Genomic DNA, 25,416 nt, shown 5'->3' on the forward strand with positions numbered 1-25,416 from the left:
AACAACACGTTTGTAAGAGAAAAGGGGAAGCAGCATCTAAGTGGGCTTCCCCTCGCTGCCCACCAGGGCACCTGAGCCTGGCAGGGGGAGCCCGCTGTGGGTGGCAGCAGGGAAGTCCCTGAGTGTGTCCTGAGCCAGGGGCCCTCCTGTGTCCTGGTGCCTGACCTGATCTCTGCGACCCCAGCCTGGCACCCAGGAGGGTTGGGGAGCACTGGCAGTACTCCTGCTCCGTTGCCAGAGTCTGCGCTGTCTGAGGAGCCTCGCAGCAGCGGTCAGTTGGACAGGACAGGCCATTGGTGCCCCTGTGGCCCAGGTCGGCACCATCAAGTAGGGTTGGGACGGGCCAGGCATCTTAGGAGCACACTCGAGAAGTAGCACACATGTGCCAGTGCCCTGTGGGCACTGCCCTAGGTGCCCCTCTGGACTGTGTGGGCGGCCGACGGGAAGGGGGGTGGCTGCCCAACTTGCGCTGCAGACCCACACAACTGTGCACATCCCCGAAGACAGGACGGCCGCAGAGCCACGCTCCTGGCAGATAGTCGGTGCCACGGCCCTGCAGGGACCACCCTGAAGGTTCCCGGCCCCAGACAGACGGTGCACAAGGGCTGAGCTTGTTGGGGTCCTGCCACCCCTGGCCTTTCCCTGGCCTCCCACGTCTCTTCCATGAGGTCACGGTTCCGGGTCCCTGTGAGTGCGCGGCCGCCCCCAGGGGCTCTGTGCTGTTATTTTGGGGGTGGCTTTCTCTGTTACAGTTTCCCACAGAGTCTTCTCTCTACTGATACTTTCCATCTTCTTATTCAGCTTTTCCACCGACACCAAGGGTTTTTTCTCTGTAGAAGGTATTTTGAACTGCAGGTAACATGTGACCCTCACAGCCTGTCAGAGATGTGAAAGAGGAACCTTCGCTTGGCTTCGTGTCAGATGTCCCTGCAACAGGATGTGGCGAGCTGCTAGACCACAATTTAATGTAATGAGAAAAGTTGTTTCCCTTATGTTTAAGTTTTCTCTAAAATGCTCCCAAGGTGGAAACTACTGTTTTTTTCCTAAAACTTATGTGGCAACTTGAATTCTCGTTTTAATCTGGGACATGGAGGCAGGCTACACGCGCACACACATGCACACACACGCACACACACGCGTGCACACAGCACCTCTTTGTGCACAGCCAGAGTTGAGTGAAAAGAAAATTAGTATTTTTTTCACATTTAAAAGCTAAAACGTACAAGGTACAGGCAGAGCTCTTCACCTACATTTACAGCATCTGCCGATACTCACCGTATTCTTCTGACCACCCCACAAAATCTCTTGGCTATTTATAAATTAGATGTGCAAATTAACTAATCAGGTGAAGCATTCTTTTTAAAGCAAAATCTTTATACTTTCACACAGTAAGGCTTTTTTTTTTTTTTTCATCACCATTTTGAAAAAATTGAGCTTAAACCCTCATGTCCTAGTAAAATGCCCTCACTTCACCCATGGGCTTCACTCAGGGGCCCTTGACAGATTTTCCTGAGGCCATGTGACCCAAGGGGGTGGGGAGGGTCTAAATCTCATTTTTATGCATTTTCCTTCTCATTTCTGAATTCTTGGTTTCTGAAAGCAGTGGAGGATCTCAAAGCAAACTTTAAGGAATGAGCCGCACGGCTTGGGCCTGGCAGCGATGCTGTTCCCCTGCCCCTGGCTCTGAAGTGGGGGCACGTGTGCGGTTGTCCACAGGTCTGTGAGGAGGGGAGGAAGACGTCATTGTGATGGGTTCTGTAAATGGAGAGTCTGCAGGAGGGTCAGCAAATGGCAACAGGGGCCGTCGGTCCCAGTGAGGAGTGGAGGCCACCTGCGTGCCCCCAGCCCAGGGTTGGCACTCCCGCCGGCCGATCTCCCCCCTCCCACTCCAACTCTACACTCTGCCCATATGTGTGGCCTATCCAGGCCTCCGGGGCTGCTCAGCACACAGAGCCTGGTGCCTGGGTGGGAGACGCTGAAGGCAGAGCCATTCCCCCACTCCTGGGGGCACGCGTCTCTTCCCAGCAATGCCAGCCCAGCCCCAGCCCCAACACAGAAACATGGCACTGTCTTCCGTATAACTACAGATGATTTCTTCAGCCATTTCCCCTGGACTAGCTGGTGTGGGACTTAACAACTTTTTTTTTTTTTTTAAAGAAGGAGAAGAGGCAAGCCACCGAGGGCCCAGCTATCTTCCCAGCAGTGTAGGAACAGACAGCACATGCCAGCTCTTCCTTGGAGCCACCACAAACAGCAGCGGGCACTCACCGCCCCTGCATGGTATCACGCAGGTATCAAAGCCAGAAGAGATCTGCTGACACGTTGAGTCAGAAACCTCATTCAAAATCCCGGCAGCGCAGCTTGGCAATGCCACGTGCCACACGTGGGGGTGGAGGCTCTGAGGCTGCACCCTGCGCTCCTTATGTGCAGGCTCCATGTTCTAGGTCTGTGTTTCCCACAGTCACGGTACCTCCCCTGCTCACCGGGACCTCTCGGCCTCAGAGGCAGTCTTCCTATTGCTGTAGCAACCACAAGAATTGTCACCGCTCTCAGCAGCTCCCAGACATTGTCGTCTGTGCCTTCCTTACTCCTGGGGAAGAAGTGACAGTGTGTGCATCCACAGGTGACTCTGAACAATGGGCTGGAAGGCGGTGACAGCAAGTCTCACAGTGAGGAGGACAGAGACCTGACACGAGGGTGTGTCCCCGAGACCCTAGGGACTAACGGGCGTCGTGCGATCAGATGTAATAGACTCTACGAGGAAAAACAGGAACCTTGAAGACACTCTCCAGGCAGTGCTTGTATTTAGAGATGGTGCAAGCTCCCATTCTCCAGGGGGCGCTTGGGCCAAGCACTATCCCATGGCAGAGCCAATGATCCCAATGATCCCGTGACTGTCTGACTCTTACACCTAAATCCTCCTTGCATTCACGCACATCATTTACACGATCCATCAGAGATCTGTGAGCCGTGGAGGCCTTGAACCCTCCAGAGAACGTGATCTGAGCTCTGCACACTGCGGACACGTGCTGTCAGGCCCTCCTCCTGCCTCTGTACCCACTGCAGCCCGAGACGCTTCTCTGTGAAAATGGCAGCTTGGCCGAGATCCCCTCTGCTCGTCAAGTCGGAGGTTCTTCAGTCCTTTCAAAGGGAGAAACAGAACCTCCTGGGTAGAGTTCTGGGTACTGAGCGTTATCAGTGGCACGAACCTCACAGCAGCCTCCCAAGCCCCCTGGGGAATGGATATGTTATTATTCTTAATTTGAAGACAGGCCCAGAGAGGCAGGAGATGTGCCAGTCCTCAGGCAGCGGGCAAGCAGCATTGTCAGGAATGGGACTGGCTGCTGCTCAGGGGAGCATGTGTGGCATCAGGGGCTCCCTGGCAGCAAGCCTGAGTGGCGGCCTCCTTGGGGCCAGGTTTCCCCAGGCCAGGTTCCCACGTGCCAGAATGATGTGCCGGACACACTCCAGCAGATGCCGGGCCAGCCTGCTTTTTCCCGGTGTGCACACGACAGGCACTTGCCGGTGAAAACTGTGGGGTTCCTGACCATGGGAAGAATGGATTTCTGGTCATGTCCACAGACGCCTGAGCTCGGCCACGTGCCAACGCGTGGGCACAGACTCAGGACGTGGCCGAGGGGCGGGGGTTACTTGTGTATGTTTCATTTCGTATTTCCTACAGAGCATGTAGGTAGCAGAATAGACGCCTGGGTGGGTTTGCTGCAGGGTCCTGCAGACGGGGCTGTGTGTCCTTGTCTCTGCCAGAGCACCAAGGGTGCTGCCTGCCTCCCACTGGGCGCAGTAGCCCCCAGCGTCACCCGGGCATGCCAATGGGATGGGTGCTGGCCCCACACGCCTGTGGCCAGGCAGGAACCCATCAGAGTCGTGGGGCCTAGCAGCCGGGCTTTGGGGATGGAAGGCACAGGAGAGGCAGATGCTGGAAGGTTCTAGTTGGGTGTCCACATGGACATGGATCCTACTTTCTCAGGAGCCGGGTTTTGGCCTGGCAGGAAGAAATCTAGCAGAGCGATGGTACCCCAGCCACACTGTAATCTTTGCTTAAAAAAAAAAAAGCTTAATTATGGTGGCTACAAACCATACCCTGCAAATAATATTTTTGTCTCCAATTAAAAAAAAAAACACACGAAAACCCCATTTTTTTGAGCATCTGCTTCTTGTTCAATAGTCGGGTAGTTCTTACGAGGAGACAACAGTCCTGTGAATTTTTAAGCACTGATAGCATTCACCGTCTGTTCCCTGCAGGCTAGCCAGCCCAGCTGGGGTATAACAAAGCTGTTACTTTGTCATCTATGATGTTGCTTTTTCAAGAAGAGAACCACTTTCCAAAAGCCATCGTCCTCCTTTAAGCAAAAGCAATGTGGGAAACAAATAGGCCTGGGCAATCCACGGGGGACCCAGTTCCCAGGGCGGGTTCCTGTGGCCACATCCGCGCTGGCCTGGCCCCCTGGGCTCACTCAAAGCTCACGGCCAAACGACGTACCACACATAAAGGAATGCAGAAGCAGAGTTGTTCCGTGCTCACTCAGTCTTCCCGTGAGGGACACAGAACAAGCCACCAGAAACTCTTATTTTTAAGGGAAAGCCAAAATAGCTTTGTGAAGAACAAAACAAAACAGGAAGGCCATTCTCTCCCATTCCTATAACTAAGGGATAATTTTAAAAACTATTTGCTAACTTTCCCAGAAAATACACCTTTGGCTAAACTTAGTACCATAACCCGAGCGCATAATCACTGAGGCCGATGGTACTACAGCCAGAAATACCCCTGGTCCGGTGGTGTCCCCACGCCGACCTTCACAGTGTGAGGGGATCTGGGACGAGGAAGCATGCAGGCTCTCACACCAGGGCGCTGCTCGCAGGGGTGTGAGCGCTGGGCTTCCTGCTGATGGCTGGGCACACGGTGTCTGCACACTCCGCGGCGAGCCTCCTCGGTTAAAGCTTACGGCTGGTGGGAGGCGTGCGTGGAAACCCCATGACCGAAGACACAGTTCAGAAACCAGGAAGCGGAGAAAACATGATTCCGGGCCCCTCGAGCACGTGAGGGAGACTGAGGCTGTGTCCAGGTGGGTTTTCAACTTCTCAGAAGAGGCAGCCCGCTGTCCGTATGTCCTCGTTCATGGGCGGGCACCCTGGCCACCACTGCGCGGCCCGGGTGACAGCAGATGCCCCTCTGCAGGACCGTCACAACCTTGGTAACTCCAAAAATGCAGAGTTGCAACATCACCGAAGTCCTGTTTTACTTTTCTGACTTTTTTCAAAGACGCTTTGTGAGGCGGTAGAAAATGAGGCCGTCTCTCAAGTTCCATTAAAAAGTAAGTTCCGCGTTACCTCGGATGTCCTGGACCCATTTCAGCCTTCACTTATTTTTATCTTTTTAATCATAATAAGCCACTGCCACGGGGCCTGCTATTTTTGGAAGGAGGGAACGGGACAGTGGAGTCTGAATGACAACAAGTCACGGTTTTAATAAAACATGACCCTCCCAAGTGCGTGTGGGGCTGGCACTGATGGGTACTGTTGTCACACGGGACTGTCAGCCATTAAAACAGAATAATTTTCCTGCCTTCAGTGCCTGCTTCCTTATTTAGCCTGAATACTCCAAATAATGCAAAGGCCCATGTGGAAAACTCCAGCGTCCACGGGGACCGCCCGGCCACGTGATGGCCGCTCCGCGGGCTGCCATGAGCCTCCCTCCCCATGGCCAGGCGTGGGCTCCTGCATCACCTGGCCCATTTTTTTTTTATCTACACCAAACCCACTCCACCATCACTCATGGGGAGCGCTAAACCACCAGCGAGCACTTTTCCTGGGCTTTCCTTGTGCTGCTAGAAAATACATTCCTCCTAAATTATGAAATTTCTATTCACACAAAATTGAAAAATAAAAGATGAAAAAGCCTCCGTTAATTAAAAAACAATGTTAAGTGGACGGAGGGAGGGTTGGGGAGAGTGCTGGTGCAGGTGTGGCAAGCTGCTGCCTTCTGTCACTCTCACTGGGGACATGAGCTGGGGCCTCAGCATAAAAGGCTCTAACCAAGCAGCTCTTCCCCCTCTGGAGGCAGTGGGGACACAGCCTCGCTCCTATGGGCAGCAGAAAGGTCCGTGTGACAACACATCGGCTCAGCTGGTCCGTCCAGTGGGCACAGGCCAAGTGTCCGCGACCCGCCCGGCAGCTGCCTGGTTTGCCTGGAAGGCAAAGGAGAGGCTCTGGCCCCGTATTCCCAGCTTCACAGGAAGTGAAACCACACCTTCTCATTGCTAAATGTGAGTCCAAAGTGAATCCTCAGCTTACAGAGAAGCTGTTAGTTATTTTGTTAGTGTGACTGTCATGTTGTGATCACGTAAGACAGTGGCTCTTTGAAAAGGTGTCTGTCCCCAGGGATGGTGGGATGGGATGTGAGGTCCAGGACCTGGGCCCTCGGCATCCCAGTGACAGCCGGCACAGGTGTCCAACTCCCCTGCCTAAGAGTGGACCTGGGTGTGGGTACCCAGGAGCCCACGGCACCATTTATTACACCCTGAAGATGCCTGAGATTTTCATAATTAAAAACCAACACTGCCATCAGAGCAGAGCCGGAGCTAAGGAGAAGCCGGAGCTAAGGAGAAGGCTGACCAGGGTTCAGCCTTGGTGTCTGGCCTGTGTGCCAGGCCCGTCCCACACACAGCAAGGTGAGGATGCAAGGGTCTGCAGCCTCTGCCACCTCCCTCCTGCTCACCTCCATCTGCGTCCTCTGCCCCAAACACTTGTGCCCGGAGCCCAGCTGTGATGCCACCACCCAGAATGTCCGCATCCCACTCCAGGCTCTGCTGGATGCTGCAGGGGAGGCTGCCTGGCACCTCTCCCATGTGCACAGGTGCCCAGGGAGCCACCACTCTCTACCTCAGTTCTCTGCCCTCCTCCCCAAGGGGATGCAGCCCACCCTGAGGGGAGAAACTGTACCCACAAGTACTGAGAAAACTGACCGGCAGCAGACGCTGTTTGTTTCTTCTGCAAAGATCTGCACAGAAAAATCACAGGAGGCAACTTACTCCAACAAACTCGCAGTTTGGAAAACAACAGAGCAGAGGAGGAGCAGAGTCACAAAACCATGGGCCGGTGAGACGGATCCCCCGGGCTGTAGGACATGTTGACCCCAGCATGGAAAAGCACCCATGATTGAATTTTTGTATTGATTATCCAATTATTAATCTTTATAGAAGCTGTTCCAACACTGCACATAATGAGTAATTCATCACAGTATATTAGATGCCATGCAAGCTGCATTCAGTATAAAGGGCCATTAAGTTTCTTGTAATTGCCCATTACTGGAGCTTTCGTTAGTTCTAAATCAAATCAGCAGGACCGGCATGTATGCGCTCTAATTGACTTTATGTAATAACCGCACGCCCCTGGTGATTACCAAAATGAGCGGTCTGGCTGGATTACCGTGGTCCAAATACCACTTCTCGGCCCAAGGTGGAGTGGCCTTGAAGGGATGGGCACACGCCATCACCTGGACTCGGGAGGAGTGCGTAGGGGCCGGCGCTGTGACCACGCTGGGGCCAGGCACGCATCCCTGCCCGGGTCTGCAGCTTTCTCAGGGCCGCTTGCTGGGGCAGGTCTCGTCTACCAGGTGCCCCCAGGCCTCCCGGCAGAGCCCAGGCCTACCAAATGTCCTGGCCTCTGGAGACTCCCCACCCGAGTAAGTTGTATTTCCCACCAGGAGGGAAAATGCTGACTGAGATGCAGGACGGCGCCTGCCCCACTGTGCCCAAGAGCCCTTCCCGAAATGTTCGCTGGGCCCTCAGATTCAGAGCGGGTGCACTGGAATTCACTTGGCAACCATGGGCTGCCATCAGGGAGCACGGCTTTGTCATCTTGAATGGCTCCTTAAACCCTGAATATTGTTAGCTGCTTAATGTGCTTTGCCTGACCCCCTCTAACTTGCCGAGGGGCCAGAGAACAGATGTGTGTGTCTGTCCTGACAGTCCTGTGCTGCCAGGACCATGTAAGGATTCTGCAAATGCTGGTTGTTACGTCCTCTTTTGAAAGTTGAATTCATCCTTTGCATGAGTTTCAAAAAGAGCAAGAGACAGGTAAACACCAACCCTCAGGCCTCCTGGCATCGACTGCCCCCGATAGGGGAGAGCCGTATGGATAGGATGGCCTTGTGTCTGCAGCGCTACCAGCCACCCGTTCAGAAAATCCTTCTCTGTTCAACTAAATTGGTTTCTGAAGAATCCTTAAAATATATCCTCAAAAGGGGCTCCTGGATGGCCCAGTTGGTAGAGCGTCGGGCTCTCGATTTTGGCTCAGGTTGTGATCTTTGGGTTGTGGGATTGAGCCCAGTGTGGGGCCCATGCTCAGCAGGGAGTCTGCCCAGGATTCTCTCCCTCTGCCCCTTCCCCTCACTCACACGCAGTCTCTCCCTCTAAAATAAAAAAATAAAAATAATGCCCTCAAAAGAAGGCAATATGTGGACTACGAGCTACTTAGAAATATTTGTTCACAGCAGGTGATAACTCGGACGGAAGGCATGGGGCTTTATGGCTGTGCTGTGAATGGCTGCCTGTAGGGAATGCAATGTCCGAGCTTGGCCCGGATCTTTCTGGCACCAAGGGGAGGATTGTCCATGGCCCTTCCCACAGTGCAGAGCGAATGCAGACAAGCATTGAAGACAAAATGAGCAGGGCCCCTGAGCACAGTTTGGGACCTGCGGGCTGAGGTCACTCACAAGCCACTGGAGGCCTGGGGACCCATGTGCACATGCAGCACAGCCAGACGGTTCATCACAATTGGAGCTGAGGGAGCCCTGGTGATGCAGAAATCTCTGATGGAGCAGAGACTGCGATGCTTTCGGACCCCCTAGGGTCTGCACAGGCCCTCCAGGTGCTCAGGGCCACAATCTGCAGGGATGGGCGGTTATTTCCAAGCCCACAGCCTGGAGTGGGTGACCCTGAAGGGTGCTGAAGAAACCACCTAGAGGGCCACGCATGGAGCTCTCCTCACCTTCCTGTCATTTACTGAGGGTGCCAGCTGCCGCCTGCTGAGCAGGGTGCCACCCGACTTGCTCACACTCCAGGGCCCAGCTGCTCCCAGTGGCCAGGGCCTCCCCCAGCGGCAGGAGCACATGAGGCCCGGCCACCCGGGTCTCAGAGTCCCTCAGCAGCCGTGGGGTACCCTGACTCCAGGCTTGGGACGCCCAGCAAGGCAGCCATCAGCTTACAGGGGACAGTGGACATTCGCACATCTGTGGGCCAGAGCTCCCGACCCTGCTGCCCACCTGGCCTCGAAAACAGAGGAACAGGAAGCAGTAGGCCAGGGGAGGGCCGATTCTGGTAAAAGCTTCGCTTGAAAGCCCAGGTCAGAACTCACCCCCAGGGAGCCCACCACGCCTCTGGAGGAACGCTTGTCACTGTAATCAATCACCGAGTTTCCATCTGTACGTTTCCCTGCCACACTTCATTCTGTGCTATCAGGACAGGAAGCTGCACGCAGGATGGAAAGCTGGCACTTGGTCCCGTGGAAACCACCGTTTCCATCTCCGCGAGTGACAGAACAACACCGCGGTTAACGGGTGATGAGAGATAAGGGCCAGGGGCGTGGAGGGGGGTGCGGATGCTCTGCGCACTTTCCAACGTTTGGACAAAGTTCGGGAGGACAGTCCGACATGTGCTTTCCACTCTCTTCATCCAGAGAAACACCCATGAAGGCCAAAAACCCTGACAGTTTTTGAGCTCTTTTCTGAAGTTGAAGTGCATAAAAAATTACAGGTCCACCACTCCCCCTGCCCCAACCCAGACGAGCTGTTCTGTTGTTGCCCTTTCAAGTGTGGCCACAGGAGCTCCCACCGGAGCCAGAGCAAACACGTCGGTGACGGACAGGCCGTGGCCCAGCGCAGCAGCCTCCCCCGCCCCCGCCTGCCACCCTTTTTCTGTCCAGCCATCTGCCAAGAGGAAATAGCTGTGCTGTGTTGGGAGTCCGGGAATCCCAGAAAACAATCTTAAATCCACAAAAATAATTGAAGTTCACTTCTACTGTGCCACTTGGTTCCATTCTGATTTTTATTACAATGTCAACAAGAGTTTAATTTGTTTTAAAGTTTAGGTTCTTAAATTTGAGTGATATACGGTAGTTTACAGCTTGCTGGCAACAGCTACTGTGGAAAAAAAAAAGGAAAAGTGCATATAAAGGCGATTCTAAGTTTGACATTGTGAAGGCAGGGAGAGGTGCCAAAAGCAGCAAGCAGCACGGCTTTCCCCACCGGGGACGGCAGCCACGCCGCGCAACCAGGGGCACACGCTCCCTGTCCACCCACCTGGTCCAGGAACGGCAAGTAAGAGGAAATGTCCTAAAGTGCAGTTTCTCAGAGGAAGCATTCTCAGGTGTCAGCGAGGTCACAGATGGTGCCCCTGTCTTATCTGGGGTTCCTTCTGGAAACCAGTTCCAGCAGAAAGCTCTGAGAGGGGCCTGTGGGGAAGAAGGGCTCTGCCCCTCCGGGGAGGTCAGGGCTTTTGGCGGCCTGGAGGATGCAGACAGCTCAGAACCGCCCCGACCTTGAACCCATCCCGACGGGGACGGCTGGCCGAGATGCTAGCCTGGGTTTCCAGCCTCGCCATCCCTGGGCCAGGGCTGTCCGCCCCATGAGAACCGTCCGCAGAGACATGCAGGACCGCACGCCTGCAAACCAGTGGCCTGCTCTGCACCTGCCGACGGCCCAGGTCCACCGAGGCTCCCCACGCCTGCAGCCTGTTCCCTCTTCCCTCCTGCAGCGGCCTCCGGCTGGAGCCAGACCTCGGGCAAATCACAGGTGCTCCTGGACGTTGCCCCTGCCCCCCAGGGCCCACTTCCTGCCCTATCTAAAACAACAGCAGCTGTGGGGGCCTGATAAGGCTGGGTCCTGGGGGGATCTGCACCCTTGGGTGAGAGGGAGGATGGCCAGGGGCCTGATAAGGCCGCCCCCAGGCCCGATGACCGCATCCTGCAGTGTCTGCCCTGTGTCAGAACAAAAGCAAAGCGGCCGCGGGCGGTGGGAGCGATAGCTGCGCTCGGGGAGGGGGGGTCTGGCTGACTCGGCCTATTGTGCAGAGTATCAGGCTCTGATTAGCTGAGGTCCCCTGGGCCCGATAAGGGCGGATGTTTCAGAAGAGAATAGACTTTCTTTGTTCTTTACTGCGTGTGAGTGTCCACGTTATCATCTGAAAGGAAGGAAGAACCTTGCTTCAAAATCTGAGGCTGGGAAAGGTAAATGGCCTCAGAGCTCCACGCGCCCGACCCACACGCACATGAGAGAGACCTGCGTCTGTGGGGGCCAGGGAACGTGTCCCCCACATGGTGATGGGCAGAGGGGCCCCTGGCACATGGCCCGGGGCTCACACGTAGTCCTTCCCCAGTGAATTGGGAGCTAAGGCAGATTCCCTAAGAGAAACTCTACCGTGAGCATGGTGTCCATGCCGTGCAGACGCAGAACCGGGCTTCGCTCCTCCCGTTCCCTGGGACAGGAGCCCGAGGACTGCTCACTGTCCGCAGGGGAAACCACACGCCCTGGCTTCTCCCCCGCACCGAGGCTTTTTAATAAACCTGCCTGACCCTACACGCCTGCAATGCAGACCCTTCAACTCCCCGGAAGCATTCCCAGGACAGGGCAGTCATGCCTCCCGTGCTCTGGCCTTCTGGACACTTTCACACCTACGGTGCCCTACGTGACGAGGTGTTCTGCACCTGGCAATCTGGACTCAGCATCGTGGTTTCAAAGCCCACCCAGGTCGCAGCGGGGGTCAGCACCTCCTCTTCCTCCTGGCTGAGTAACAGTCCCCCATGCGGTTGGATGGGCCTTTCCTGCCTCTTCCCCAGTGGCTGGACACCTAGCCTGTTGCACACGTTTGGATGCTGCAGATAATGCTGCTGAGAATATCTGTGTGCAGGTGTGCGTGGACGTAGGTGTTGACTTCTTGTGGGCAGACACCTCAGAGTGGAACCAGTGGGTCATATGATAATATCACAGTCCGTGCAGTGGTGGGACCCAGCATCTGTGACAGCCAGGGGCTCCAGTCTCCCCCATCATTTGTCAGCTGTGCTGTCCCTCTCACCTAATGACATGCATTCAGATGGGTAGGAAACTACCTCTGTGTTGCTGTCCCATGTCCATTCCCTGATGACTGATGATGAGGAGTATGTTTTCATGTGCTTATTAACCATTCATAGACCTTCTTTGGAGAAATGTTCATCCACACCTTAAAGCCCAGGTTTTTACTTGGTTGTCTGTCTTATTATTACTGAGATAAAGGTTTTTGTGTATTCTGGATATAAACCCTTTATTGGATATGTGTTTGCAAATATATTCTCGCAGTTGGCTGCCTGTCTTCTCATTTTCTTAATGGTTCTTTCAAAGCAGAAAAAAATGTGAATTTTGATGGAGTGCCATTTACCAGTTTTTTAATAGTGGATATGTATTTGGTACCATATCTAAAAAATCTTTGCCTAATCTAAGGTCTGGGAGATTCTTCTCATATGCTACTAAATTTTTTTATTGTTCTAGCTTCTACATTTAATTCTATGATCACTTTTGAGATTTTTTGCATGTGGTGTGAAGTTAAAGGTGCAAGCTCCTTATTTTGCATGTGGACATTCAATTGTTCTCACACCATTTGTTAAAGGGCTATCCTTTGCCCCAGTTAAGCAACTGGGCATTTTTGTTAAAATTTAATTTACCATAAGCATAAGGATTTCTGAACTCTAAACTCTGTCCATTGGTCTGTATGTCTCATGCCAATATCACACTGTCTTGCTTATTATAGCTTCATAGTAGATTTTGAATTGGGAATTGTGTATTCCCACTTTGTTCTTTGTTTTCAGAACTGTTTTGGCTATTCTGGATTTTTGAAATTCCACATGGAATTTTCAATTCATTTTAAAGCTATTTTTACTAGGGGCACCTGGGCGGCTCAGTTGGTTAAGCGTCTGCTTCAGGCTCAGGTCCCGGTCCTGGGGTCCTGGGATTGAGCCCTGTGTCAGGCTTCCTGCTCAGCGGGGAGTTTGCTTCTCTCTCTGCCTGCTCCTCCCTTGTTTGTGATCTTTCCCTGTCAAATAAATAAGTAATTTTTTTAAAAGGCTAGTTTTGCTAGATATGGGCTTCTTGGTCAAAAGTCTTTCTATCAATAGGTTTTCTTTGTGGCCTCCATGATTGCTAATGAGAAGTTAGCTGGTAATCTTGTTCAGGATTCCACACACCTGATATTTTTGTTTGTCTCTTGATGCTTTAAGGATTCTTTTTCTTTGAATTTTGACAGTATAGCCATGATGTACTTAGGTGTAAATCTCTGGATTTATTCTAGTTGGAATATGTGTGGGGTTTTTTTTTTGGGGGGGGGATGCATACAATGTTTTTCATCAAATTTGGAAAGATTTTAGTCATTATTTCTTGATATGTTTCCTACCCCTTTCTCTCTCTCCTCCACTTCTGCATTCCCAATATGCCTGTTTGTATGTTTTATGGTGTCCCTCATATTTACTTTTCTCTATTATTTTCCTTCCTATTCCTCAGACTAGATAATCTACAGACATTTCTTCAAGTTTTTAAATTCTTTTTCTCTGCCAACTCCAATCTACTGTTCAGCCCCTCTAATGAATTTTTCATTTCAGCTACTGTGCTTTGCAAGGCTAAAATGTCTATTCGGTCCTTTCAAAAAATTAATCTCACTATCGATAGTCTCTATTTGGTGAAACACTGTTGTCGTACTTTAATTCTTTAAACATAGTTTCTTTTAGTTCTTTGGACATATCTACAGCTGCTGATTCAAAGCCCTGCTGCTAAGTCCAACACTTGAGCCCTCCGAGGGACACAGCCTAGGCCTGTGGGTCATTTCTTCTCTTCTATATGGGATACATTTTCATGTTTCTTTGCATGTTTCATCACTTTTTAGTTGAAAACTAGACATAGATAATATATCATAGCAACTTTGGAATTAGACTACTCCCCCCAGTAGGGTTTGCTGTTATTGCTGGGCTCTTTTTTTTTTTTTTCTTCCCTTGATGTTGTGTATTTGATTATTGACTTTTCTGGACTAATTCTGTGGGGGGTCCTGTGTTCTCTGCAGTGTGTGGCTGCTAAGTTCTCTATTCCTGTCTTAAAAATTCTTGTTTTTATTTTTAAGTCCTGCTTCTGAAGGGTCACCCTCAGGTTAGCAGGGTTTACGGTCAGTTATGAGTCAGGAGGTTTCTCTTAAGTCTCCACCTTCTGTCAATGAGATAGAATCACAGGCAACACACAAATAAGCCTTAGCTTCCACTTTTGCTTTTCATGCAGATGTGGAGGCCAGCTGGAGGTGAACGACCTGGTCCTTTCTACTCCCAGGTCTTTCCTGAGCCTGTGCTCTTTCACGTGCACACCTGCAGTGTTCCAATCCCCAGGAATACACTGGGGCTTTCCAAGCCCCTGCGGTCATCTTGTGTGGCTGGTCTCCTATTTGTCCCAGTTGAGTTCACAGCCTGGCAGCTCCCACAAGCATGAGTCCAGCTGTCTGCTGTGTTTGGTCATGGCCTGGGAAGATGACTTTTCTAGGGAGCTTCACCATCAGTCAGAAAGCTGTTTGCACTTTGGGGAAGGGGTTTTTAACAGAGCCCCACAGAGGCCAATCTCCTCCACTGCCAGTGAAGCCGCTGGCTTTCCAGGGCTATACTCCAAGGGGCTGGGGAAGGCCGATGGGGATAGTCCCTGCTGAAAGCACCACAGATCCTGCTCTTCTTAGCAGGATCCAGTTTTTTCTTGAATAAATGCTTTTCAGTTTGTTCTGTCTCTTTGGTGAATTTCCAGATTGTGAAGTGATTGATTTGATAGTTTCTCACTATTTTTGTTGCTTTTTTGGGGAGTGCTGACTCACTGAGGCCCTCCCTTCAACACTTTGGAAGTCCTGCCTGTCTTCCTGTCCTTCTTGAGCTATCAAAAAGTGCCTCGGGTAATAACCAGGACTTCTCTGCCAAAGAAGAAAATAGACTACAGTCCTCTTTGGCTTTTAAGGTCAACTCACACTTGAAAGCCAGATTTTTAAGCAGGAATCTTTGCGTATCACAACTCTAGTGGAGAAAAAATACTCAATAACAGAGCCAAGCCTTGGTAGAGAGACTGTTTAAATCAGAGCTGGCAGATGCCTGTGGTGCTTCTGGCCTCTCACTTGTTCTGTGATGGTGAGCAGGTCAACTAACATTAGTCTGGAAGCCCCATCTCCTCTGTCAAGTGGGGTTATCACTGGCAGCTCTGGCTATGGGATTGTTCTAAGGTTGAAAGTGGAAATTGAGAGGATATGTGTAAAAAGTCACTTTGAAAAGTACCAAAGGCTATAGAGCCAGTGCTGTTATTGGGATTGGGGTTTCCTGTTTGTTGACAATGATGTATCATTGGACTGGGAACGATCTCCTCAGCTCTACTGGGAAGATAATTGCTACAATTCCAAATATCCATGGTCTTCTCTGCCTGGACTTGATAGACCTCTGTGAGCCAATGATTCAGTCTACCTTAGGATCCATATGTAAGAATACACTTTTGTATCAGGAAGATCACTTAGAAGTGTCCGTGCCTAGCTGGCTCTCTGCCTGGAGCTCCAGGGGCAGGAGAGCCAAGTGCCTGGCTTGAGTTACAGGGCCCTGGCTGCTCTCGCAAGAACACAGTTGTCCAACAGATGTAGACACAGCCCTCCACTGCCCTGGTCACCACTGTCCCCAAAGAAATGCCTGGCTCTGACTGTCTATCACCAACTGTGCTTTTTGAATGTGGCCATTATGCTTTTTTTTTTTTTTTAAAGATTTTATTTATTCATGAGAGAGAGAGAGAGAGAGAGAGAGAGAGAGAGAGGCAGAGACACAGCCTGAGAGAGAAGCAGGCTCCATGCAAGGAGCCCGATGTGGGACTTGATTTCGGATCCCAGGATCAGCCCTGGGCCTAAGGTAGATGCTCAATCGCTGAGCCACCCAGGCATCCCCCGTTACATCTTTAAATACCTTGTTTTATGGCTTCATGCTCTGGTGACACACAACAGTGGAATGCTATTTGCTGGCTCACAGATCTGAAGGTATCTATAGAGAGTGCTCATTCTCAAGTAAGAAAGCTCCACAAGCATCAGAGAAAGAAAAGGCACAGAGCTCAGGCCAGCATAGCATGACTTTGTCTGAAGTGGAGACAAAGTCAGTTAAAGAACTTTTGGAAAGGGGCTCTCACCTCTCTGCAGAAAGAACCAGCGTTATGGTCCCAAAACGCTCACACACTGACCCTCCACAACTACTCAGAGCTGCCTGTGACGATGGATAGAAACACCCAAGCACGTCCCATGCTGCATGCACATGGTCACAGCTGGGCATCAGCTCTCTGGCCCTCTGTGCTCCAGGTGCCGAGTGTTCAAGCTCCATGAAAGTTTCAGGCTCTTCCCTCCGCCTTTCTTCTATGACTTTATTTATTTCTCTCAAATTAATAATAAAAGGGAAACAAACTAAGGCATATGATGGGGGTGGGTGGGCAGAAGGTTAACAGCACCTGAACGCAGTGTCACTGATTCCCCTCCAAGTACACAGATAATAATCAGGCTTTAGAACGATGCTTGATTAGAAATACAGTGTAATTCAAAGCATTTCATGCTCATTGTTAACGTCTACACAAGGTAAGAATGAAGACGAGCACCCAGAGCCTTGCAGACACTGACGCTTCAACATCCCATAAACTGAAGGGTCCCCTCCTCCTCCTCACTCTGCTGCCCATAGGAAGAACAGCAGATGCTCCAACGTCACAGCCTGGCAGGTTACGGGGCTGGGTGCTGGCAGCGGTGCTGGGATACCAGCACCCTATTTATCGAGAGCCTTACTCAGCAGCCCTGTCAGAGTCACTGCTCCTGGCCCCTTCTTCCTCCATGAAGGGCCAGCCTCCTAACCACTGCCATCCTGGGGGTCAGCAGCAATAGGTTTTCCAAGGGAAGCATGCTCCTCTCGAGAGACAGTAGAGACACAGGGCTTGGTTCCGGTCTACACCAGTCACACTAACCTCTGTTGGTTTCTGGGTCACACTCAGGTTCATGTAGACAAAGACTAAAATATCTGAGCCAAATGTTTGCCTCTCTGTCCGACCCCGAGAAGCACACTGTCCCTGGAAGCTCTTGTGTCCTTGCACGCAGACTGCTGTCTCAGCGAGGTGCACACAGAAGCCTGCCGCAGTCCCTCGGGGCCCGTCACCTAGCGAGTGAGCAGAGGCTTGCCTCCACAGAGAGCAGCCTCAGGCCCGGAGCCAGGGGAACACCCTTCCACAGGGTCTCCAGAGAACCCATGCAGCGCCTGCGGCCCACTGCGCCGACAGCAGCTCGTCTCTGGGTGGCGGATAGTGTAATTTTTATGCCTTGAGACTCCCAAGTGGACATGCAAGTGTGTTAAGGACTGACCCTGATGAGTTATTCGCATGGCTGAATTCACCTATCCATCACGCAGTAGCCGCCGTTCACAACATTAACGACTCTGCGTGTTTGATCACTGTGATACAGACTTTTTCCAGCATCATTAGGAACAGGGAAGGCCCCAGCCTTGGGCGCCAGGCCAGCTCAGTAAAACTTTCCATGAGGAAAGATTTTGTTTTCTCCCAGGGCTGCTGGGCTCAGGCATGAGGCAGAGCAGAGTGGAGGACTCATGGCCCAGACTCAGGCAGACACGATCCTGGCCGCCTGGTCCACCTGCTTGTTGTTTTAATGACATCGAGACTTCTGGAAACCCGAGCACTCCTGGCGGGGGCTGAAAGGGCTGATTGTGGCAGAGTCTGCAGGGCGGTCGAGGCAACAACAGTGGCTGAAGCATAGGCGCTCCAATGCCTTGCGAGCGTCACTTGCAAAGCTCAAAGGAGGTGCTCCGTTTCTGCAGAACTGTTACTCTGTGTGGGTCCCCCCGTGAACACTGGAATAAACCTCGTGTGCCCAGACATGGTTAGGTACTGTTCCTGCAAACGCTCCGAGATAAGCCCCACGACACACAAGCAATCATGTGTGTACACGTGTGAACTGCCCACATTTACACGTGAGTGAACCAAAGGACAACCCAGTCCCAGAAGAGTAGGGCCTCCACACAGCGCAGCTCTCTCTGTACATGGGTGCCTCGGAAGTCGTACAGAAACATTGGTCACTGAGAGGAGCTTTCACGGCGTATTATAAAATCTGCATTATAAATAACATGGGGCCCATAAAACAAATCTTTTAAAAATGTACCCTTGTGGTTCCGCCACGATTGAGAAGTCTGAACTGAGAGCTTAAGTCTTAAGAATATTGTTGGGCCAAAGAATAAGTTACAGTTGAAGCTTATTTATGGGCCAGATGCTTTGGAAACAAAACCTGAAAGTAATGACAACTGAGAAATAAATCAAAAAAAAAAAAAAGAAGTTGGGATTCATCTTCAGGCAAGCTCTCCTGTGCCTACGTTTCTCCTTAAGATAAACAGAAAACTGGAAGTGCGAGCCCGTCCATGTTCCAGTGGGTCACTGAGCAGAGCACGCATATGTGAGGGGACAGTTCCAAATGTGAAGCAGCCTGACAACCATTTACGTGCCCCAAATGCCCAGCTCCCTGCCTCTGGACAGAACACCCTATTCCTGCCTTTTTTCATCCTACATCTTGGAAAACAAAACACCAGAATGGAACCAACCCGCCCATCAATGACTTCTGAACGGTGGTTTGGATGGAGGTGGTAAGCAAACCCTTGGCATAAATACATAAAGGTCAGAGGTTACTGACAGCTGTGGCTCCCATCGGGCAGACAGAAACGTTCCAGAAAACTCTGCTGGTTTGCAGGGAAAGGCCAGGTGAGTGCCTCTGCGCGCTCCCTGTTACCTAATCTGTCACCACGGGGGCTGGCCCTCCACTGACTGCCCTGCGTCCCTCCACACAACTGCTGGGGAGCTGCTTGTGAGCCCGGCGTGCCCAGACATGGGGAACCCATGGAGCCCATGTGCCCGAGAAGGCTTCATTGCCACCAGGCTGTCCCATCACTGGTCTTTCCAGGAAGTGGGCGCATGCCCCTGACCCGAGCTGCCCGTGCCTCCCGCCTCTGCCTGCCGAGCGGCGTGTGGAAGGTAACGTGTTCACTGTTTCACGTCAAGGCCACTTCAAAACCACAGCGTCTTATTTTCTAACTTAGATTTCTGCTGCTGTTTCCATTTCCAGGCACCAATTCACACTTCCCTAGAGGGAAGACCTATGCCCTGGAGGGGTCCCGACGCCTTCGTCCCACGCTGCCTCTTGTCCTCCAAAGACACAGGACGGAAGTACACACAGCGCACACTGGACATGTCTCCCCGAGCTCACTGTGGTCACAAGCAAGCAGGGCAGGTGAGGAGCATGAGAGGGCCGGCGAGACGTGCAATGGCGGTGAGATGCCATGACTCCAAAGCACAAGCACGCTGCTCCAGAGCTGAGCCAGATGGCAGGGGCCCAGCACCAGGAAGGCTCAGCACGGTCTCAGGCACAGGCCCACCTGCCTCCCCACGCTGCCCCGGGCCTGCTCTGGTGGTTAGATCACGCGGACAGGGGCTAGGAAAGGATGGGATTGCTGGTGCCCCGTCAAGTCCTACAGGCCGTCCAAGAGCGTCCCAAGGTATAGCCTCCCCTCCATGAAACCCGCGAGCCCTTCCCATCAGCCCTGTCCAAAGGGTGCCAGCCCAAAAATTCCCTGGGAATTTGGGTGAGGAGGGGCTCAGAGGCCCACACTCTGGCCCAGTGTGTCCTGCCACAGACAACCTTTGCTCCAAGGAGAGGGTGGGTCCTAGGCCCTGGGGCGCCGAGCTCAGCAGAGTCACTGCCCTCTCAGAGGACACGGTGCTTTCCCATTCCTGTAACTGTAAGAAAGAGCCGAGCCCATTCTGTGTCCTCACTGCCTGTGGACTCGGGGTCTCCAGCTGCCCAGACAGACCCATGGACATTCCTGCCACTTCCCTAATGGTGGGCACCCACCCAGACCAGGGGGGAAGCCCCGGCCCCTCGGCTTTCTGCAGCTGCCTCCGGGGTGGGCACAGCTGACCCCGGCCTAGGCTGGCACGTGCTGCAGGGATGCCGGAGCTAGCATGAGGCTATGTCCCTGGAGCGCAAGGCATGCTCCTCTCTGGCTGCCCTCAGCCTCGGGAAGGCCGCTCCGGGGGGTGTGTTGGGAGGGCATCGTGGGCCATCCACCTACAGTGGCTCTGGAAGGACCCCAGGGGGATACGCTAGGGCCACTTCCATAAGGGGCCCAGGGTCAGCACTTACTCCTCGAGGGCTGGGGCTTTGCCTGAGCACCACTGAGGAGCATGCGTGGGCGTGAGCTCAGGAGACATGCGTGAGCTACATCAACATGTCATCTGCTTTCTATGCAGCTGCTGGTGCAGTTGCCTCAACCATGATTGTGTTCTGACCAAAAGACAAAACAGATAAACAATGGTAAACACCTCCTGCTAATGCTCCCCTGAGCTGAAGCTAAAAAGCTTTGCTTATAGCTAGCCTGGGGTTACGCGGCATCCTTGGAAGTAATGGCCTATGATCCCAGCCCCAGGTGGAGGCAGAGGGAACCCAACAGGCAGCCTCAGCAGGTCCCAGGACCATAGGCATGGCTGGGAGGCACCTGCTGTTGGGCGCAGGGGCTGAGACTTGGGGCAGGAGGTGACGGAGTGATGTGCTCCCAGGGAGACCGAGGCAGAGGAAGACAGGGAGATGGGTCGGAAAGTGATCTTACAAAGTGGGTCTCAGTGTGGTACCCTGGGGGGGGGGGCAGTAGCCAGTGAAAGTGGGTGTTGATGACGTCTGAGGTGGGAGCGCTAGGACTGGGTGGCAGGTGGCAGGGCAGGCACTGCTGAAGGAGTCGCAGCCAGGGACCAGCAGGGAGGTGACCCCAGAGCCCAGCCAGCACTGGGGTGCATCACCCCCTTGGACAAGAGTCCACGCTGCAGGGCGGGTGGCCAGTGCCCTGTGGACAGAATGGCTGTGGGGGACCATCCCCCTTGGCTTGGCCCTCCTGACCAAATCCAGTGCCCACACAGGTCACCTCTGGTGCAGGGAGCCCAGAGACCTGTGGGCCCCCCAGGACAGGACGCCCCCATCACACACCGCCTGGACAGTCCCCACCCCACTCCTGACGCCAACAAGGCTGCCCCTTCTCACAACGGACCAGCAGGCCTGGTGACTTGCACCTGAGAGCAGCACCAGGACCAGGGCTGGGGCAAGCACTCGCTCCTGGCCACGCCACCACGTCCTGAGATGAAGCTGAGCACCCAGGAGCCAGGTGGGGAGCAGGGAACAGAAGGGAGTCCCATGGGGACCCAGCCACATCCTGGGGCTGCTGAGGTCAGTGGTGCACTCGGAGCATGGTCCTAAAGGAAGAAGCCGCTGGGTCCTGGGGGTGTGCCTGCCAGCCCGCCCAGGGCAGCACGCACCACGAGGACACCTCCAGGCTCAAGGGTGAAGCGTCTATGGAACAAAGATCCCCCAGAGCTTGCGGCCTCAAGTTCAGGACGGAGAAGCACGGGGTGGCCGGTCCCTGCAGTCTGGGAGCCTGGTCCGCCTGGGCCCTGGGCTGAGGCCATCATGTGTGCCCTGGCCACCCGGTGCCCACACGGCTGCTCACCCTGGAACAGTAGCTGCAGGAGCAAGGACTCCCAGCAGCATCAGGGCTGTGGACACTTGCAGACTCACACCGCAGACACATGACCTCAACGAAGCCCGCTATACTGGGAGAAGCAAACCTTTTGTGTTTGGACATCACTTTCAAGGAAAACAGCGAGAGGAGGCAGTGGGGAGTGGGGGCGCGTGCCAGTGCTGTCCTGGCTCTCAGCCCCATTGAGTTCAGCGGCCGGCCAGGTGGACATCTGGCCCCAGAAAAGCTTCCACCTGAGGAGCCTGGAAGCACCCCCGACGGGTGCCTGGCACCTGCCACCATCCACACAGAGCCTACGAGGCCCCGGACCAGACCGGCACCCCGGGCAGCGCACGGGGCCTCTGCTCCCATGGCTGATGCCCAGTGGTCAGGGGAGCAAAGCGCCAGAGGCCCACACCCCCCATGTGGCTCTAGCGGCACCGCATCCCAAAGGAAGGAGCAACAGGTGTCTTCCACTGATGGCTGACACAGCTCAGCACTGGGGGGTTGGCCCCAGACCTGCAGGTGAACCGAGAGGATCTCCTTCCACACCATCCTGACTGTGCATGCTCAACTGTGAGCTTCCTGCCTTCCCCGGGGTGCCTGATGGGAGCACCACTGCCTGGGGGGAAATGTTACCCACATTCAGCTAAGCCCTCTTTACAAATCCTTCTCCTGATCCATGAAGCTGTTACGACGCCCAGAAACAAGAGAGTGGGACCCAGAACCACGTGCCACTGCTGGGCGGCCTCTGCTGCTACAACCAGTTGGCTTGTGTGGGGCAACACTTGGCACAGCTTCGGCGCCATGGGACTCCTGGCCAAGGAGTGGGCCACACAGCAGGCCACCAGCTGGTGGTAATGCCCCCAGGGGCTGCAGGATGTGCCTCACACACGCCACGCACGCTCCTCTGCCTGGTGGCTAAGGCGCACACCCCTCCTTGCTACGCTCGCAGACACGGCACCAGGCTGAGTGTGCGCCTCAGGCTGCGGGCACTTACCGTCGTCCAGGTACAGCTGGTCCAGCTCCTGAGGCTCTCGCTTGACCGTTACGGGAATGGGGGCCAGACTATGATTACTGTCCTCACGCACCTCGGGCGGCGGCACAGGCCGGGGGGCTGCAGACTCGCTCCTCGGAGCCTTCGGCAGTCGGTGCTGCTGCGGGCCCATCTCAGATGGGCGGGTGGGGCTGCAGGACTGCAAACAGGTCGGCTCTTGGGGACCGGACGGTGGTGAGGAGGAGGGGCTGTCAGGACAGAGAGCTGGCCGGCGGCCCAGGGGACAGTGGCTGCTCAGCTGTGCACTCACCTGTGGTCGCAGCAGGGCCGGGGGGGGCTGCTGTGGGGGCCCAGCGTGCACGCCCGCAGGTGTCGGTGTCTCCTGCGCAGCGAGGAGCCCTCCAGCCGGTCGCTGAAGTCCAAGGTGCCCGTGGCCGGGGCTGGCCATGCCCTTGCTGTAGGTGGTGGAAGAGAGGTCGTGCATCTTCGGGCCAGCGCTGGGCGGCGGCGACACCACGGTGCTCCTCTGTGGACAGGGTGGGAAGCCGGGCACCAGGCAGGAGCCCGGGTCAGGCGGCATGGCCAGCTGCTGGCTGTAGCACGACTTGGGGAGCGGGCTCAGGCCCTGGCTCGCTGGTCCACAGGGCAGAGCGGGCTCATAATCATCGGTGGGCTCTGTTTTTATGGTTGGAGCTGCAAGAAGCAGAGACGTTGGGTAAACACGGGCTGCGCATGGGTGTGATGGATGGGGCGGGCAGCCTAGGGCACCCTTGGAAAACAAACCGCATCTTGACTGAGTCCCCGCGTCTCCGCCTGGTTCTCCCACCCAATTAAGGGGAGGGCGTGAGTCACCGTCTCCAGGAAGCTGCAGCTGGTTCTAATACTGAGAACACTGTTTTTGTTGGAATCCCCCCCAGCACTAATGTGCTATAAAAATCCATTTGCAAACGGCAGTAGAAGCTCGGGACCCCAGGGCCTGTGGATTTGTAGTAATCAAAGCAAAAATGTGCACTTGGACGTGCGACAGCGTTCCCCCTGCTACTGACGCCCCATCTGATACACGTCTGCACGTTCGGGGATCTTGAACACGCACGGGGACAGCACGGACGCGTCCCTAAAGCCCAAGGGAAGTGAGGGAAGCAGTAAGTACGTGGTGACCAGGGTGGGGGAAGCCCTGGATGTTAGGGGAACACTTGCCCACCCAGGACATTTCTGTCGGGTCCGCTCCTCATGGAGGAGCCACACAGCAATGACAGACCGCCCTGGCCACGCAGCCCCTATGCAGCTCAGGGCCGTCCTCTCATCCCTCCTTCCCTGGGAGAGGGGCTGCCTGGCAGACCGAGGCACAGGGGCCTGTCCGATGCCACCAGGCCTGGACAGCACCCTCTGCCTGGGAGGGAGTGTCGGTCAGGAATAGCCGGCGAGCCGTGGGGCTTCCACAGGACCCGCTGTGTCCTCGGGGTCTCCCCCGGCCCCGTGCACTCCAGGCCTGTCTGCTCATCTGCGTGTAGAAGTTGCACACCTGGGGCCGCACCAGGCTGCTGTGCTGCCCCTGGAAGTATCATGGGTAAGCGGTGGGCTCCAGACCTTCCACCCCTGCTTCCACCTCCCCTGGGGGTAAGACAGAGGCAAGGTGGCCGGGGGGCCTATGGGTGGCCCCAGCTCCACCTTAAATAAAGCAAAGCACGTCTGCATTCTGAGATCCACCAATAGCCGTGAGCAGCTCGGGGGTGGCATCCACACGTGTGGCCAGCAGCTTCCTGGAGTTTGCTTCCTCCCGTGTCGCGCCTAGTCCCAGCACCTGGGCTTTCTCTCCCCAAAGGATCCTCCCCCTTTGCTTTGCCTTCTGGGGGCAGGTGAGCCCCAGGGGAGCTGCAGGGCACCAGACAGTCTCTGAAGCAGGTAGGTGGGGTGCTGGGCCCGTCTACATTGCATGGCCCCCACGGTGCCTGTGAACTGTCAGGAGGGGCTGCTGCACTCACACCACTCAGGTGCCTTTGCTGAGAAAGGGGTTTTTCTTTCTCTGTGGGCTGGGGGTCAGGGTGTAGGCTAGGATGAGCCCCAGCAGGGGTTGTCTGCAGACACGAGCCACCGGTGGCAGAAAAGGGCCTGACAAGGGCCATCCGCACTGGCATCTTACTGCCGTGCGAGCGTCCACTATGCACGCTCTGGGCCACCAAGGGCCCGTGTGTGTCCTGAAGAGCCTGTCTTGCTCCTTGGGGAGGCCGCAGTGACTCCAGGCCCCAGTGGAGGGCACATGCCCGGCCCAGGCAGCCTACCTGAGCAGCTCCACCAGGTGGGACTGGGGGGGCCCCCACATGACCCGAACAGCCCAAGACCCTGCTCATCTGACAGTTGCATCTAGACAGTGGCGAGAGGTGGTTCCCACCAGGGCGACAGCATTCCCCAACTGGGACCGTCCGGCCTGTCTCCAGAAATGGTGGAGGGGACAGCAGCCCCCATGAGGCCAACAGGCCCTCGTGTCCTCCCCAAGGAGCCCTGGCCCCATGGGTACTCTGGTCAAAGATGTAGGGTGATGCACTGGCGAACGGAACGGCGATGGTTAAGTTCTAAATGAGTTTGGTCGTTCTCAGACCTCGTCATCTTAGGAACGTACACACACATCTGGCAGATTAAACTGAAACCCCCATGGGGTCTCTGCTCACCACACTGGAGCTCCAGCCAGGCAGGCGTGGGGGCCAGCTTGTCTCTCTCCTAAGGTGTCCCCCGAGCTCTTTAAAAACTCCCACCTGTCTGTGTCACGCCGTAGAGCGGTGCAGCCCCACATAGTTGGGACATATCAGTGA

General features: G+C 54.5%; 1 protein-coding gene across 7 annotated transcripts in view; it reads right to left on the reverse strand.

Annotated features, from left to right (window-relative positions):
* The window catches only part of NFATC1 (nuclear factor of activated T cells 1), a 96,231-nt gene that overhangs the window by 4,244 nt on the left and 66,571 nt on the right, over nucleotides 1-25,416 (reverse strand). For 4 of the 7 annotated variants that reach the window (XM_072816447.1, XM_072816583.1, XM_072816508.1 and 1 more), the window contains 2 exons: nucleotides 22,920-23,302; nucleotides 22,613-22,808 (listed from right to left, as the gene is read on the reverse strand). The exons of 1 other annotated variant lie outside the window; for it this stretch is intronic. In XM_072816447.1, coding sequence (XP_072672548.1) covers nucleotides 22,613-22,808; nucleotides 22,920-23,302 — 579 coding nt within the window. The remainder of the gene's footprint in view (nucleotides 1-22,612; nucleotides 22,809-22,919; nucleotides 23,303-25,416) is intronic. 2 more of the 7 variants (XM_072816722.1, XM_072816815.1) reach the window with 1 other exon arrangement.

The sequence above is a fragment of the Canis lupus genome, chromosome 1 (genome assembly GCF_048164855.1).
Source record: "Canis lupus baileyi chromosome 1, mCanLup2.hap1, whole genome shotgun sequence".
NCBI classification, from domain to species: Eukaryota; Metazoa; Chordata; class Mammalia; order Carnivora; family Canidae; genus Canis; species Canis lupus.